The sequence below is a fragment of the Vanellus vanellus genome (genome assembly GCF_965231255.1).
Source record: "Vanellus vanellus genome assembly, chromosome: 5".
Lineage (NCBI taxonomy): Eukaryota > Metazoa > Chordata > Aves > Charadriiformes > Charadriidae > Vanellus > Vanellus vanellus.
The window spans coordinates 4,976,906-4,994,405 of NC_138910.1; the positions used below are offsets into that span (position 1 = coordinate 4,976,906).

At 42.0% G+C, this 17,500-nt stretch overlaps 1 protein-coding gene across 1 annotated transcript in view; it reads left to right on the forward strand.

The window, feature by feature from the left end:
* The window catches only part of GTDC1 (glycosyltransferase like domain containing 1), a 159,138-nt gene that overhangs the window by 125,043 nt on the left and 16,595 nt on the right, over positions 1–17,500 (forward strand). Inside the window, exon 6 of the mRNA XM_082484560.1 lies at positions 15,366–15,475. Coding sequence (XP_082340686.1) covers positions 15,366–15,475 — 110 coding nt within the window. The remainder of the gene's footprint in view (positions 1–15,365; positions 15,476–17,500) is intronic.

Below are 17,500 nucleotides of genomic sequence, written 5' to 3' on the forward strand. Positions count from 1 at the left end.
CCCACTGGCATTTATACATGTACATTATCCCCTCCCAGTGCCCCCCAACGAGGGCACAGACACTTGTCAAAGGTTTTTTTGCTGTACTTAGGGTACACCAGCCTGTTCCTCAGCTCTTTCTGCACGCGTGACAGCAAAGCTGCAAACCCACTGCCCCCCAACCACAGTCCCCTCATCCAGGTGACACAGACGTAATTTTATTTATAGGGTTGAAACCTCTTTGCTTCTCTCTTTCATGGAGAAGAAGACCTACAGTGCTTCTTTTAACTCAAGGCACTCTCCCAAGCGTGATGGCTTTTCTTTTTCCCCCGTGCGCGCTGTATCGTCTCAGCAGTTAAAGACTTGATAAGAGAAAGTTGTCAGAAATCAATTCTTCTTGCCCTAATTGTACGGGTGTGATAAAAGATCACATTTGGAATCAGCGAGAATTTACACACGCATGCAAACAAATAGCCGCTATCAATTCACGTGGAAGATGAGATAAGCCCGTTATCTCGTCTCCGTACGTACCAGTGTGTGACAAGAGCGTGGGGAAGGACGTGGGGCAGGAGATACAGGAGTGGGAGGAACGGCGGTGGAAGTCACGATGAGGAAATTCAGAAGAAAAAAAAATCTAGATTGCAAAAATTATCTGCAAATTTTTGGTCTAAGGGCAAACGGTGTGTACAGAGATAGCGCTGTGCCCAGTTGCCTGTTTTTAATGTAGGGTGTCACAAACTCAAAGAGCTGAAGAAATGAGTCCACGGAGGAGAACTTGTTTTGTCATCACCGGTGCTGTGCTACCATGTGGCTGGCCACCCTGAGGACCTGGTCCCCTTCGCTCAGGAGCAAGTCCTTGGAAAGGGCTTGTCCCAGGTAGTGCAGTCGGTGTTGTGCGTTGTGTGGTGGGGCAGCTCTTCATCAATGAGTTGGGCACAAGTCCTCTGTAAACTGCGAGGGAGAGGAGCTTGGAAAGGCGGGTTGTGTTCCTCTTGGCAGTGCAATACAGAATTTGGGTAGTTACTCTTTGCCTTTGAATTCAGAAGTTGACACTATTTAACATAGAGGCATTGGAGTACACAGTGAATCCATACCCAAGTCATATTTTCCTCACTCTGACAGATATTTTGGAGCACAGTTTATTCCATCAAGGTGCAGGTATGGAAAGATGGCGAAAGACGAAAGAGTAGGTGCTCCACACCTTTGAGTACCCGTAAATGCTATTAGCCTCAACAGATATCCTCAACGTTGCAAACAGCCTGCAGAGAGCACGTAGAAGAAAGGGCCCTGGTCCTACCCCTCCCTGCCGGGTGGCCACTTGTACAATGTCATGTAAGGAGGGCAGAGGTTGTGTATGGTCAAAGGAAAGAAGATTTCAGGGAAATCATAGCTGACTGGGTCCATTCTGCCCCTTTCCACAGCAAAACGGTGGAAAGTTTGGCTCTAGATCTCTGTTGATCTGGAGCAGGGAAACCTCTTCTTTGAAAAGCAACAGATTCTGGCAAATTCAATCCAAAAAGTTGAATGTGGTGGATAGATAAGCCAAACTGAGAACAAAGGCTTAAAATCATGGAGTTGCCTAAGTTGGAAGGGACCTTTAAGATCATCAAGTCCAACCTTTAACCTAACACTGCCAACACCACCACTAAACCATGTCCCTCAGCACCACGTCTACCTGTCTTTTAAATACCTCCAGGGATGGTGACTCCACCACTCCACTGGGCAGCCTGTTCCAATGCTTGACAACCCTTTCTGTGATGAAATCCTAAACCTCCCCTGGTGCAACTTGAGGCCATTTCCTCTTGTCCTATTACTTGTTACTCGCGAGAAGAGGTCAAACCCCCTCGCTACAACCTCCTTTCAGGTAGTTGTAGAGAGCGAGAAGGTCTCCCATCAGCCTCCTTTTCTCTGAATAACCCCAATTCCCTCAGCTGCTCCTCATCAGACTTGTTCTCCAGACCCCCCAAAATGCAAGTGTTTATACAGCCTTAACTAAAAGGTACCAGATACGATAAAAAGCCCGTAGGATGTAAAATAACAATTTTGAAATGGAAGCTTTTTAGCAGTGTCTCAGAAAAGCTATCTAACACTCCCAAAGAAAACGGTGTTCACCAGGGGCACAATACAGATGACCGGTGCCGTGAAAGTGTACGTAGAGACATCTGATTAAGTAGAAGGTGACACCCTCACTACTTGAACACCTGAAGTGAAGAGAAAGTAGTCTAACGTCACTGTCATGCAAGCTGGAGTTAAGTTTGAGAGCAGACAGTGTTTTTTTGCAAGTAGCAAATAAGAAAGTTAATGAAATACTCTGAGCAGTTCAGATTTAAATGTTAACTGGAAGGGCAGTTTGGAGGTATCTGTTCTTTGGTTGTTCATTCAGTGAAGTCCAACCTTGAAATTTCTTCCCGCGGCCGGGGATTTGGGGTATCGAACCCTTCCCGTGGAAGATGCGCTATTCCTTGATCGCTGTTTTTAAGAGCTTGTAGAAATGTTCAGCCTGTAATGAAGACCTCTCAGGTGTGGAAGTTCTCCCACTACAGTGGACATGTCAGCCTAATTTTTTCCAACTTTCTTATAGCATGTTTTCTGGAATGGCTATGAGAAAGTTGGCAGTCCAGAGGAGAAAACATCTCCCGTTTTGATAATGGCAAAAAAAGGAGCTTTGTATTACCTCTATATTCTTCAGCTAAAAGGGCAGATATACTTTTGAGTGGTTTATGTTTATAGTATGGGCAGAGCCTATAATAAGTGTTCCAAGAGCAATAATTGGCCTATGTATCTCTCTTCAGTTCCCTTCCTATCCAACCTCTGGTTGAGACGTGGATTGCTAGAGATGCAGAAGAACCGTCCTCTAGGTACAGGCTAAACATAAACCTACCAATTTTGAAAATTTGAAGACACTTTGTCCTCCGATAGGATGGCAGGAATTAAGTGAGGGCTGTGACATTCACCTGTGAGGCTCTGAGAGACCTCAGCAGTGCGTCTTTCCCAAACAAAGAGTACCATGATCTTCCTTCCCAAACCCAACGGAACACAAAAATATTGGTACTACCTGCACTTTTATACGGTTTTCCTTTCCATAAAACCTTCAATCAAAGTCTCAAACAGGAGTATTCAGGATCTGATCTTAGAGGCAGGGAAACTGAGGCAGAAAGTGAGTTATCAGCTCTTGCTCACCAAATCTCCTGTGCCTTCGGAGATGCATTTGTGTTGCCCCAGCTTCCTCTTGATTTTCCCACGCGAGAATCAGGTAACTGCCTCCGTGGGACAGGGAGGAGCAATGGCAGCTGCGTTTAAATCGGGTACTTAAATTTTCGTCGGCGGGTAAATCTGATGAGCTGAAAATGGCGTATTGTTTAGCTTTCCAAAAGATTGCACGTCTGCCAGTCGTGTCGGAAGTTTCACAGAGGGCAGTGAAGGTGTTTGGGGTGGTGTTTGTATGGTCTCCATTGCCTGAGCTCCTGATTAATAGTTGAAGCAGTTTGCTCAGTTGGCATAAGCAGTGAACTAGAGAGGGGAACGATCTCAGAAATACAAAGAGCTAAAATATTTTGCGATCTGTTCCCACTCAGATGTGTACTTTAAATTGCGTTCCCTCACTTGAGGGGAATAATTTGAGTTACCCCGGTCACGGGAGGAAGCGGTCCTCTTTTCGAATGCCTCTTTTTTCATTAATGTAGATATGTTTCCGAGATGGGAAACGATGTTTCTTCTGATGACGGTTACATGTAGTTAATTTCCTTTTCTAAAAGCTCGGCGTGAGAGGCAGTTTCCTTTAAAAAGGGGGGGTAAAAAAAAAGGAAAAAGTGATACAGCTGATGTTCCCGTTGCCTTAGCAACAGATTTATTTATTAGGCTCTGAAATGACATGAGTTAATATACCACATACCTGCTGATCGGCAAAGTCTCCTATTTCAGCTCCAGTTGACAATTAAGTCCTGGACAGCTACAGCCAGGGGTTAATGTTACTCATTAGGAGAACTAGGTCATTACTGGGAAATCAAGGCACTTAAGGCGGCATGGATAAAATACAAAATTCAACATCTCAAGGAGTGAGGGGTTTTATGTTAATTAACCTTATTTTCCTTTCATTAAAAAAAATCTTTCATATATGCATACGACAGTGGATCAATTAATTGGGGGGAAAAAAAAAAAAGTAAGCTGTAGTTTACTTTCCTCTCCTAGTTGTCTTCATTTCCTTTGGAAGGGTTTCATTATTTTATGGAAAATTCTTATGTCTATATGATGAGTAAAAAGGGTATTAAAATTAAGAAGGGAATCATCATGGAAATCAGCTTTACCACAAGGGAATGAGCAAATAAAAGCCTTGGAAATGAAAATAAATAAGCTTTGCTAATACCTCACCTAAGGAGCAGAATATAAGCCCATCAGAGCTGGGAGATATTTAGAGGTACTTCTTTGCTTCTTTATTAAGCAGTTACATAGCTATTTGACCTTCAGAAAGCGAAACTTTAGGGAACTAAATCCAACTTGTTGGTAAATATTCTATTTACAGAAAGCTGATCGGTGGTGTAGCAGACAGTAACTCCTCTACTTAGTAATTGGCTTCTGATTTCCAGGAAAATTAAATGTATTCTCTGAAAGTTTTATTAAGATATCTGAGTGGGAGTTTTAACTTGATAAGTCATAAGTGATTTAATAAAGCTCTCCTGAAAGCCTTTATTTACTAACTTTTAGCAGACTTCATTCTGATACTGGAGAACTTAATAGGCTGAAAAAGAATCACATTAAAATTAAACTTTTTTTTTTTTCTTTTTTACTCACTGCTTCCCCAAATACATTTAGTTCTTTCACTTCTACTAAGTACTCTAGTATTCTTTTCTGTATTTAAGCTCCGTGGCCCAATTGTGCCTCTCATTGTGTTTAGAGCAATTTGGTGTAAACCCTTTTTCCACTCCTGTAAAGTCAAGGTTGAAGCAGCGTCTTACCTGGGGAGCAAGTAGTAAACCATTGTGTCAGATTGTAAGAGCACTGTTACCTGCAAAAAAAGCCAAATTCAAGCCCCGTGAGTGGTTTTTCTGTTCCGTGGGATGGTTTTGCACTCTGACGTACCTGTTTTCTTAAATACGAGAAAAAAGTTCAATACCATAAAGATTCTGCTTAAAATATCCCGTGCAGAAACCTTCCTTCCTCACTCCCTCTCTGCTATCCAGATGTTCATAAGGCACTTCAGTGCCATCCTCTGATGCCTGTTATAATAAATGGTTGAAAAACTGGTTTTGAGTTAATATAAGACTATAGCTGCATCACCCAGACACTTGAAGATTATTTAAGTTTGGAATAGAAGTATCACTTTGCCATTAAAGCTCCAGTAAGCTTGGCTGTCCCTTATTCCATTATGGAATATTCTTCTCTGATACAACTGCAAAACCCAAGTCTTTGAGCAGAAATGCACGTGAACTGGTGGGACTAAGGAGTCATAGAATCATAGAATGGTTTAGGTTGGAAAGGACCTTGAAGATCATTGAGTTCCAACCTCCCTGCCATAGGCAGGGACACCTCCCACCAGCCCAGGTTGCTCCAAGCCCCATCCAACCTGGCCTTGAACACCTCCGTGGATGGGGCAGCCACAGCTTCTCTGGGCAATCTGGGCCAGGGTCTCACCACCCTCAGAGGGAAAAATTTCTTCCTAATATCTAATCTAAATCTCCCCTCTTCCAGTTTGAAGCCATTCCCCCTCGTCCTATCGCTACATGCCTATGTAAAAAGTCCTTCCCCAGCTCTCCTGTAGGCCCCCTTTAGGGACTGGAAGGCCGCAATGAGATCTCCCCGGAGCCTTCTCTTCTCCAGGCTGAACAGCCCCAACTCTCTCAGCCTCTCCTCATAGCAGAGGTGCTCCAGCCCTCGGATCATCTTTGTGGCCTTCCTCTGGACCTGCTCCAGCAGGTCCATGTCCTTCTCCAGAGAAGGAAGAGGGCTTACACTCTTCCACCTATTGCCATCAAAACAATCCTTTTCTGCTCCATTCATGCAAGCTGGTCTTGGCCTTTCTCTTTCAAACCTCTTCCTTTTCTCTTTGCACAGTTCCTTGGCCATCTCCTTCCGTTTAGTCTTCCTATGCAGCAAATTCAATCTAATTTTAATCTCCTCCGGTTTCTCAGCCTTTCTCTGTCTCCGTCGTTTCAGTCACCCTGTCTGTGCAAGGGACCTTCTACAACACATCCACTCCTCTTTTCTCCTAAACCCTGTTGTCCAGCCTGACTGTGTTGTCCTCTTGATCTTTTATACTGGTGTCCTTATCCAGCTTGTCACTTTTTTTTCCCCATGTTGTATATTTTCCCCATGCCCTGTACTTCATCACTCAGTTCACTATTTCTTTGCCGTGCTATTCTCGTATAACTGGTCGTATTGGTCAGATCTTATTTGTCCCCTTTGCTTTATTCTGGTTTACATCTGAAAGTTTTAGTTAAACTAGAAAAGCACACATTCCCATTACCACTTTCTGCATCTTCAACCCTTCTCTTATACTGCTTTATTTTCTTACCCAATTCTTCCATTTTCTCGTTGTTCCTTATTCTCAGTGAATTTAAAACAGTTCTTTATTCTGCGAAGTCCAGTAATTTTATTCTGAATCCAGTGGAGGAATCACTGAAAGTAAAGACAAGATCTGTGTTTTCAGTTCGGATATGAGATCTTTTTAGCAGCCTGACCTGCAACAGTAGGACTGTCTTGCTCAGCTTTAGCCTAAGGTGTGCCCAAGACACGTGGACCGATCCAGTGACCAGGCACGAAAAGAAATTTTTCAAAGGCTTGGCTGCATTTTTTAGGAAGACTTCCAACACGTGCAACAAAAAAGCAGATCTTTGACTCAAAATCGAATGCATCCAAATACTCAGCTCTTCCTTTAATGCGCAAAGAGGTTTGAATACCTCAAACAGAGGCTTATTGGAAATTTAATATATGCAGGATATGGTTTGCAGTTTTACAGGGTAGAGTCGGGTTTTTTTAAAATCTTGTTTTTTGGATGTTCTGGAAAACTTTTGGCAGACTTTTTCTAGAAGATTATCGTCTAAGATAGCCTCAATCTTGGGAAACATCATTAACGAGGACAGAAAAGGTTTTGTAATAAGAACTCCCAGGCAAAATTAGCAGATGGTGCCACCAGCCCCCTTTGTACTTCACAGCACCCCTGACCAAAGTGTGCGAATACCCTCCAAGAGACAAAAATCAAATAGTTCCTAAGCAAATGATCTAATATTCTCCCTTATTTTCACCAATAATAGGGGAGTTACGTTTCTTCTTTGAAAGCTCTTTTTAATGAGTTTCCTCTTCTTGTGGCACTGCAACTGTTTGCTTTTCTTCTCCCTTTCCCTTCTTCTCCTCCCCTGCTTTCCTTTTCTCCATGTTCTCATCCTTCTTTTCCCTCCCTTTGTCCTGACTCCGTGAAATGAGTTGATTCCTCATTCTGAAAGCGGTGAGATTTGTAGTTACTTTAATCTTGTTGAATAATGAGTTTCAAGCCTTGGACTTGGTGCCAAGAAAGTTCCTGCTTAGGAGCTTCATCCTTGGAGATGACAGCGTCACAAATCCCAAAAAGGATGAGTTATGTTAGGTACCTGAGCTAATTCCTCTCAGGGTATTACTCAGTAAGGACCAGGACTTATTTTTTGACCCGGGCAGCGTATCTGGTGGAGTATTAAGTGGTTGTAGGTCAACGATGTGAGTCCACCATGGAAATCACAGAGGGTCTCGTATGGTGGGATTGCCATTCCCGGCCTAATGTGTAGTAATGTAGTTTTTATGTAGGAACTTACGTTTGATTCTTCTTCTGCTCTTCCAAAGAATCACCTGAGTAGATTTTTATCCATTTTTATCATATTCATACCCATCTGTTATTACCGTGACGTGACTTTTTTATAGCATGCTGAATTACAATAGGATATATTGTGTATGGTTATCAGGGCTGTCAGGGTCACTCAGATTATTTTATCTTGCCTCACAACAACAGGAAACCATTTGTTATGTTACCTTTGAAACACAAAAAGCAAGTTAATTTTAATATTTTTTTTTTAAAAGAAACTATTTGGGGGTATTCCGTAGCACTTATTGGGGTGTGTTGCAAGTTCGAGGAAAACGTTTTTTATCGGAATCCTATACTTGCGAAAAGCTAGATTCTCTAAATTGGGGTAAAAGAAACGGAAAGACATCTGAATAGAAGTGCATTGATATTTACACCAAGGTAACCGGGACCAAACGCCGGTCTTTTGTCTTCAAAGGTTAATCTTTCTTTAGGAAATAAGCAGGAGGCTCAATGACCGATGCTGATCCTGAAGTTTCTTTGGTTAGAGAATGTGCGATATTTTATTTTGAGTTTTTTCTTCGTGAATTGTGAGGGGAGAAGAAGAAGAATCTAAACAATAAACTCCCAAGGTTCTTTTTTTTTTTTTTTTTTATGAATCTCTGCTAGATAACACAAGATAGGAGAAAATGCTTTTCCAGCGTAAAGCAAAATGCCGCCCATTTTTCTCAGGCCAGCAATTTGAAAAAAAAAAAAAAAAAGCAGAAGGTAAAATACACACTCCTCACTGTAAATACGTCACGGGCTATAATAGAAAATAAAACACTGTATTTGCCAGTACTCTTTGGCTGCTTTTTGCCTCTCTGCTGCCACTTTTTAATCCCTTGGCTTGCAGAGGTGTTTTGCAAGCGCAGGCAAGTGTCGGGACCTCTTTTGCTTGTAGGACCTCCAAATTTATTTTCTGTAGGGTCCTCTTTTTCAGTGACGCTTATGCAAAAACATTTCTTTCTACTTGACTCCATTTGCTATTAACTGAGGGGGTGTTAGATATTGTGGTAACTTTTGATGCTGCTGCTGCCAGACAGTGTTTAGAGGCACAATTACAGCAGAGACATTTTGTAAGCCTATCAGCTGCAGAAGAAAACTCATCGGACTTAACTACATATTTACAGTCTACCTCTACCTCTTATTGGAAATGTAAAAAGATGGAAAAATATTGTGATAAATTGAATAAATGGAAAGCAATTAACTTTTCCTTCATGTTTGCATTTTCATAGTTATTTCTTTTTCCCCTGTTTCTTTTTTAGGAGCTCTTTCCCAGTAATATTTCTTCTTTTGCAGTTATCATGAGCATTGTTACCAGAAATTTGGTATTAGAATTTTATATTTTTTTTTGTCCTTTTTTTTTTTTTTTTTCTTTCTCTAATCTTAACATAGAGTATGTATATTAAAGTCATTTGATTTAGGAAAGTCCTCTGTGAAAATAATTAGTAGAATGTATTTCATTTGGTGTATTGAATAGGCTGGTAACACGAGTCTTCTTACTTTAAGAAGAATATTATCCTCCTGAAGTATTTACTGACTCCGATCCTCACCACGTTTCTGTAAATGAAAGCTCCTGTAAGACCATTTCTTACAGATGGGGAAACCTGGGCAGAGCCGTCTCGTGGGAAATCAGTGTCAGGAAAAGACCAGAACTCTGCAATTCTCTGGTTTGAAGGCCAGGCTTATTTTTTTTTTTTTTTGTCACTGCGCTGCTACTTTCATTATTAGATTATAATAAACCTATATTCAAATTTTGCTGAGCTCAAGAATTAAGGTAAAATATGAAAGCGTAATACGGTAAATAGTATAACGCAGTGAAAAAAATCCCTGATACTGCTCTTCAGGTTAGGTTTGACGTGAAGCGGAGCCCCGTTTTGAGTTGGGCAGAGCGCGCACGCAAGGACCGCACCGCTTCGCGATGTGCTGCTCTTCGCTTCTGGAGAACGCTTCTTGAGATAGAGGGTCACCAGGAGGCTGATGTCATGGGAGTCCTCTTATCGGCCGGTGGCATCCTTCATCACCCTCCCCGAGTCTGTCCCCTATCAGTCAAAACAGCGAAGAACCTCAAGTTCCTGCTGTTATCACCCAAACGAAGTGCGTTAGTGGGATGAAGGCACCGTCCGGCTCCCGGCTCTGGTTGTGACGGGGGTGCAGCTCTCGTCCCCGCAGCCCTCTCTCGGCAGCAGGGACCGCCCGTGCTTGTCTTCACCTTCATTCTTTCAAAAACCTTAACTCTTGCAAGGGATTTTGCGGATTTTCTACCTTTTTCCTCCTTGCGGCTTTTGTTCGGCATCCTCCCAGCACTGCGCTGCTCTGCTAGCGCCGCTGCGGGCCTTTGCTCTCTCTGTCCTCTTCCTTTTTCTCCTTTAATTACCACCCCGTTTGATTTTTGCGTCCTAATTTATATCTTTACTGATATTTTTCTGACCTTTTCTCTATCCCTGATAGCCCTCCCAAATGCTCTCTGCAGCTTCTCTCTATCTCCAAAGTCTGATTTTTCTCTATTCTTTCACTTTTCCCAAGCCTGTGCCTTTTCCCTTTTCTCTTCTATTTACCCTATATTTATCTTCCCCCTCCCCCGTTTTGAATATGCCATCATTCTTGAGTTTTCAACTGGAATCTTTGTATTTTTGTATTATTATTTTTTTTTTCCTCTTCTTCTGGTCCTCTTCCCCTTTGTGTTGCTTTGCCCATCTCGTCTGCTGTGTTTGCTGCCAAACTCGCTCCTCGCTATTTCACTAAATAGCCCAAAACTCAGGGACCACTGCCGTCCGCTTCAAGGTCTGTGTCTTAGAAACTTCATTTCCTTCGCTTTTAATTACTGATTCTGTGCTCACGGACTTCCCCAGCCCCGTCCCTGCCTGCCCTGTGCTCCACCGCGGCCGTGCCGTTCCCTGGCTGATGTCCCCTGTCCCTTTCTCTCCTCCCGGGATGTCTCCTGGTTCTCCAGTCCTCTCCTTCCAGAGCTGCTGCCCACCCTTCATAAATCACGAGTGACACTTCAGTGGTCTATTTTGTCAGCCATTTTCTAGCAATAATTGCAGGTAGTCAGGACTCTGGCTGGTTTAGCTCTTGGCATATATCCTAAGAAAAATTAAAAAATAATTCAAAATGCGAATTGAACTTCTGAAATTTGTGTACCTGTTTCAGTATTGCCATTTCCCCCCTTCGCCCGTCTGACACTCCGGGGATTTTAGGAAACGCGGAGGCAGAAGGAGATGCACCCGGTTTGAACTGCTCGGATTTAAGGCGCTGTAAAAAGTGAAATATTACTGTGTGCCCTCGCAATTTGGGACTCTCTACCGCTGAAAATCTCCCATGCTGAATGTCCTAAGAAGATTAAGATCAAGCCTTTTAATATTGCTTTTAGCTGAGCTTATTTGTAACCCTTTCAGAATACGCAGCACCTTAAGAGATGGCACGACAGGGCTGTTGCTATCAGAAGCATTACGTACCCTGTACGCAGTATTTTCTCGAATATTAAGGCTTTCTCCCCAGCTTTAGCACTTTTATGTTAGTGATTAACTTGCATAAAGCATAGGTTTTAATATATTTTTTTAATAGACTGCATTTATTTTGCCCCTTTGAGCAAGTGCTGTCTGTTTTCCACAACTCTTCTACTTCCCCATTGCATATGTGTCTTCCTCCAAATCCTAAATCACTGTGATTATCACCATGTGTGATAAGATCATGTATACTTAAAAAATTAAACCTAAGGCATGGAAGACCATATGGGTCTCTTACTGAATTCCACACAAATACAGGAGATCAACATGCACTGAATAATGTAAAGGGCCAAATTCTGCTATTATTATTAATTATTTTTTTTTTTAAATGTGTTTTCCATCACTGGTCAGGAATATGGGTATCCTGCAGCCCCAGGGGGTGACCAGTTTAGCTCCTTCCAGCTCCAGCGATGGGTAAGGCTGGAGGGCTCAGGCTGAATTCAGAAAATCCCTGAAGAGCAGAAGAGGGTTTCGAAGCCTGTTGCCGTTGATCGTACGGGAGAGCATCATCGTAGTGCTATGAAGTTGCTTTTTTTTTTTTTTTTTTTAATCGTTTTAGGCTGAAAAGAGGGATGTCAAGTCATCAATTAATCCTGACAGCATCCTTCTGTGGTGAAAAAATAATACTGTCACACCCATTTTATAAACAGAATATCTAAGGCAGAGATAACGGAGGCTCAGTACTGGTGCTGCTGGTACCACCGCCCTCCCAATCCCCATTTCAAGGACAGTCTTGAAAGTTTTGTTTCACATTACAAAGGGAAATCAGTAAATCGGGCTGAACCCTGGCTCACGTTCCCATAACCAAACCCCCACCAGTTCTTAAGAGAGGCTTCAGAGGTGTCTCTTAAAATGCATTTTAGAATCAAAAATAACAAATTCTAGGTAAAAAAAAAAATGTAGTGTGCAGTATCTAAATGTGGAGATCAAATGTCTCCAATGGCAGCGCTCTCAAATCCGAGTATAGGTATGGTGCGTATGTCTGTTTTGTGGCATTCACAGATGGAGTTTGGTCATTCTGATGTTTTCATGTTCTTACGATGAAAATTAGAACATCTTCTTACCATGCCCAGTTCTTATTTTTCCTATATCAGATGCATATCAGATCAGGTAAAAAGACAAAAGCATTTCAAATACCTAAACTAAACAACAAAGCCAGACCCCAGGATCACATTAGCTTAATTTTTCCCCAAACCTAATATCTTAAAAGAAAAGTTTGCATTTTGATATCAGGCTTTTCTGCAGTTTTGCAGTTCTTCTTAAGGAAATGGGGTATATATAATTAATACTGTTTAATAAAGCTCAAAAAATGCAACAGATGCAGCCAAAAGTGCACGTCATTTTGAGCAGATCTTTACAGAACAGACATTCCATATTGTGTTCATCTTTTTCCACGATCACTGCTATGACAATCTGGTGTGTTTAGCAGTTGTTGCTGAGTAAGGCAGACTGGATTGTATATGATTTTCTCCATGTCAGCCAAGAAACAGAGCTCTTCTTCTTTTTGATGCAGTAAAGAGGTGGTCTTGTACTATTTATTGCTTTCTACGGGGAGCAGCTATACCTTTACTAACTTGCAGGAATAATAACGCGTTGCACTCTGTAGGTGCACGTGCTGGAGGCTGTCTGTAGGTTTTAACTGAAAATAAAACGGTTGTGGTGTGGAGAAGTCACAGGAACCGATGAGTCGAATATGATGACCTCCCAACGTTCACAAAACGTGTCATTAAAATCTGTGAGTTTAAAGGCAAAATGTTTCAGAAGGGGGTACGGAAGGAGGATCACCTACAGCAGAAACCCCCCGAGAGAGGCTCCAGCGCAGAGGAAACGTTTCCCCTTTCAGCATTCCTTCTGGGTGCCAAATTTTCCTTCTGTTCTTCCCCACCTATTAAACAAAGCTGCAACTTTCCAATTCCTATCAGTTTTCCTAAATATGTGCAGCTTATGTGGCTTCGACGAGCTGTAAGGCTCCGTATTCTCCTGCCAGCTCCTTGACAATGTGGCTCCAACAGCATCCTCCACTTTTGGCTGCCTCTGGGACCCCTGGTCTCTTCTGGAAAGGGAGGGGGAAAGCGTATCCTTCGCTGGAAGGACTTTTTGTGACTGTGAAGGCGATAGCGGGGCTGTGAAGAGCTTGGAAAGATCCCTGGAAGCATCGTGGCTCTGTCTGTCGAGGCTGCCTGCTCGCTCTAGGGGGTGGTTGGGTCCACCTCGGCATGAGCTGTGCATAGCTCAGCATCAGATACAGGCTGGGCTCCCGGGGACCACCGATAAAGCGCCCGCCAAAGCCTGCCTCGGGGGGAAACTGAGGCTAAGGGCAAGCGTTACGCTGAATTACACGTAGCTCCCGGCCTCAAAGCTCTTTTCCGTGCAAACTTGCACGTTTCCTATGGGGACGTTCCCTTCCAGCCAAGTCTGAATCCTCAGTTGTAAGCCCACGGCGGCTCCTTCAGTTGGGCGTTTCGGAGGGAACTAAAATACTGGCAACGTGTTCCTACACGTAGTTTACCTACCAGAAACAGGTGGATGTTTTAAGCGGGAGGATGGAAGCAAACTAGTAGGCAGTTCTGGGATCTTTGCAACTGGAAGAAATTCTCCAACCCCCCCCCCCCCAAGCCAGCGCTCGTATCCACTTTGGTTACTGGAACCACCGTGGAGACTCCTGGTTCACAGATGTGAAACAAATTACGAAGCTTATGCAGTCGCATTCCTCCTTATTATTGGGAACAAAACAAATCTGGGAGATGGAGGACTTCTTAAAGTAATTATTGCCTGGCTTTATTTTAAGAAAAGGCAACTAATTCTGAAAACTCCACAGTTCCTGAAGATTTCTCAGCCCAGGAAAGTCACATTAATTATAAGATTCATTTGTTTTAATTCCCTAAACCAAAAATATTGACTGAATGAGAAATTAACACATGTAGAGCTGCAGATGTCATTTGGCTTCAGATTTCCTGAATGATATAATTATTAATCTTTCATATAGCAGCGTGGCAAACCTACAGATTCCTTCTACAAAATTAATCTGCGGAGAAAGACACCAGGACAGCTGACCGATAGATTGTCCCTTCATACAGGAAGGAAAACAGTGGAATTTTCTAAATAATAAATATAACCAAAATATTTTAAAGACATATGGTGCACATCTGTCTGACATACAATAATTTAAAGGAGAGTAATTAAATGCAAGATACAATATTCACCTTAGAGTGGGGGGATTATCCCTTTTCATTTTTAATATAACTTACCGAATTTGGGAAATTTAGATCATCTGCGGTATCTTTTGAACCTTTCATTCTGTGCTAGTGGAGATAGATTAGCAAACTGGCGTTTTATTTTCTTCTTAGATAACCAACCTTGCCTTTCAAGGCATCGAGTGCCATACCCATACAAACATATTATCTTCAGCTGAAATGATAAACAAGTACAGAAGATTTCTCATTTTCTGTTTTAACTTCCGATTAACTCCTTAAAAGTCAGAAGGTGGACAGTGCCTCCTATTAGTTTATTCCTTTCCTCTTTACCTGAAGCACTGACTGGATCAGAAGCTTTACAGTAGTACAGCGTGGATCCATAAAATTCCAGTTTGGGAAATCCTATGTTTTTAGCAAAAGGTTTTTAATAACTTATTCCTCCTGAAAAAGAGGGTAAACTGTAACGGGTACAGGTTTTGGATACGTGTGGTTATATGGATTTGTATGGCTATAAAAGCATACAAAAAAAATACATATTTTTTTGACAAGGGGGGGGGGGGGGAGGGTTTCCCACCCTACCCTTTTTTTAGCATGATTTTGCCTTCAGCTAGGTGAGATATCACTCAGTCCTTCTCACTTTCAAAGTCGGTAATTTGAAGAGTAAAGGCATCATTTGAAGACAGGGAAGAGAGAGAAAAATCTGATGAACCTTTCGATCCCGAGTGCTGTGTTGAGGAAAACGTTCAGCCGTGTGGCGTAAGCAAAGAAGGGAGATTATGCTGAAGTACAATTTAAGAGAAATACTGTGCTGACGAACAAAGAGAAACGATTCCAAAAGTAAATACAAATGATGCTGAGATAAATTCTGTTTGTTTTAAGGGAACATGACAAAGATCCTGAAACTTTCTTTAAAGTCCTGCTGAAACTGAAAGAGAAAGATCTGCCGTTTCACGTCTCCGTCCTCGGAGAGGCTTTCACTGAAATTCCAGGTACCGTGCCTTTTCTTTTCTTTAAGTTTTTTTCTTTTTAAGTTACCATAAAATAAATATTTCCGAAAGTAATTTTTCTTATAGTAGGCCAAGAACATGTTTAAAATCTTCGCAGCTGTAAAACTGAATAATATCGACAGGTCCTAAAATTAAAATTACTAACGCCAGCAAGCATTTTTTATTTGAGTTAGCAATGCAAGACCTTATTTATGACTTGTGTTCCAGTAACGCTTCTATATTTATTTAAATAGAGAGATAGGTGCGAGTGATTGGATGGTTCAGACGGGAAACAAAATCTTCCAGGTCGAGGTCGCTCATCTGAAATCCAGACTGAGATTTTTAGCAGGTGAAAACACTTAGTTCCCTTTCAAACGTGAGGTTAAGGACTTCTGTGGAGAGCTTCTGGTTTGTATCTGGCATGAAAGCGGTCATTAATCTTTAATATTTTTATACCGCTCTTTTGCACGGTCCTTCTGTTTCTTGGTTTCTGACAAACGCTACTCTGTAAACAGTTTCACCCACCTGAAAAAGAAGTAGGATTTCTTCTGAATACACACAGCCTGGTGCCCGAGGTCCTGCGGCAAGAAGGAGAATGGTCAAATCCCATATTGGGTGCAATTGCAGCAAATTAAACCTGTTAAAAATCTCCATTAACGACGGGCCAGCTTCAAAATAGCCGATGTTTTAGCTCGTATGTGTTTTCCAAAATGTAGACTTGCATCCCTCCACCTCTTCGGTCTGTAAAAACAGACTTGGGATTAGTTTATTTGTCAGTTCTGTCGTAGCTGTTGCCTGCTGGACTGGTGATATTTCAATTGTTTTAGTTTTGATTTTGCAGTTTTTTAAGACACCAAGAAATCGATCTGATCCAAATAACTTTTGGGTCCCCAACTGCGGCACAGCTGGATTGGAAAAAGAGGTAATCATTTGGGAGCAGGACATTCTTTGTGTTTTCTGTCCACTTCTTTTCAAGACAGTTTTCTGAAAGCCTCTTCTTCCAGGCAAGTCTTATCGCAGATCCCAAGGCAACGTTGCTTTCCAGACTGAGCGCACCAGATTTCTTAGAAGGAGAGATTTCGAAGGAATATGTGACAGATAGGAATATACGATGGTGCACTGCGGGAACAGATTCTATTGACACTCATTTTGGATGTTGTTACATATCTCATTTGTGGCTTCAGTACTTATGAATAATGTAGATCATCCTAAATTTATGCCAGTATATCAAATCTATATGCCGCACCTCTTGTCTTGTCAATTCATTCATCCTCGTGTATAAATAGAGTCTATATAAAGGGCAATGTGGTGAAATGTGTCTCATCACCACGCATTTGATAGGGCCCTATTCATACAAATGACATATGCAGGTCATTGCTAACAAGTACCAATAAAACCTGTTGCACATACTTTACTGAAAATCTATTCAAGAGATTTTTTTACAGATTTTTTTTTTTTTTTTAATAAATTATTGGCACTGTGTTTCCTCTCTCTCCAATTATGGGATCAAATTCCCTCAGTATTATAAATGTCACGTTTACGGTCGTTGGTAAGAAAAAAAGTGAAAAAGCGCGTAACGTATTTCATAATTCAGTAATCACTCATTTATTTGAAAACCCAATTTTCACTGGTTAGAAGTATGCAGCGAAGAATACCCAGTAGGAAGTGAAGAAATCTTTAATTTTCAGCTTGGGTTTAGGCTCCAAAGGAATCGAGAGGTGGGAAGTAGGGCTTCGGGCAGGTGTGCTTCGGAGGGCGATTCCTCCTCTGGGGAAGGGAGCGAACAGCTCCACGACTGGCTCTCGTTTGGGCTTTGTCAGCAGTGGAGGAGTTAAGGCTGGCACGCATCCCAACGATAACCAGAAGTTCCTCCTTCAGAGTGGAAGTTGTTGTGGCTATCTCATCTTTGATCTCCGTGCGCGTAGTATGAGCACCAGTTTCAATTAGAGGTTTAAGACCGTTTTCTGTCATTGGTACTCCTCTGTCCTAGGATATGAGCTGCCGCTTTCAGTGAGGTTTTATGGTCCA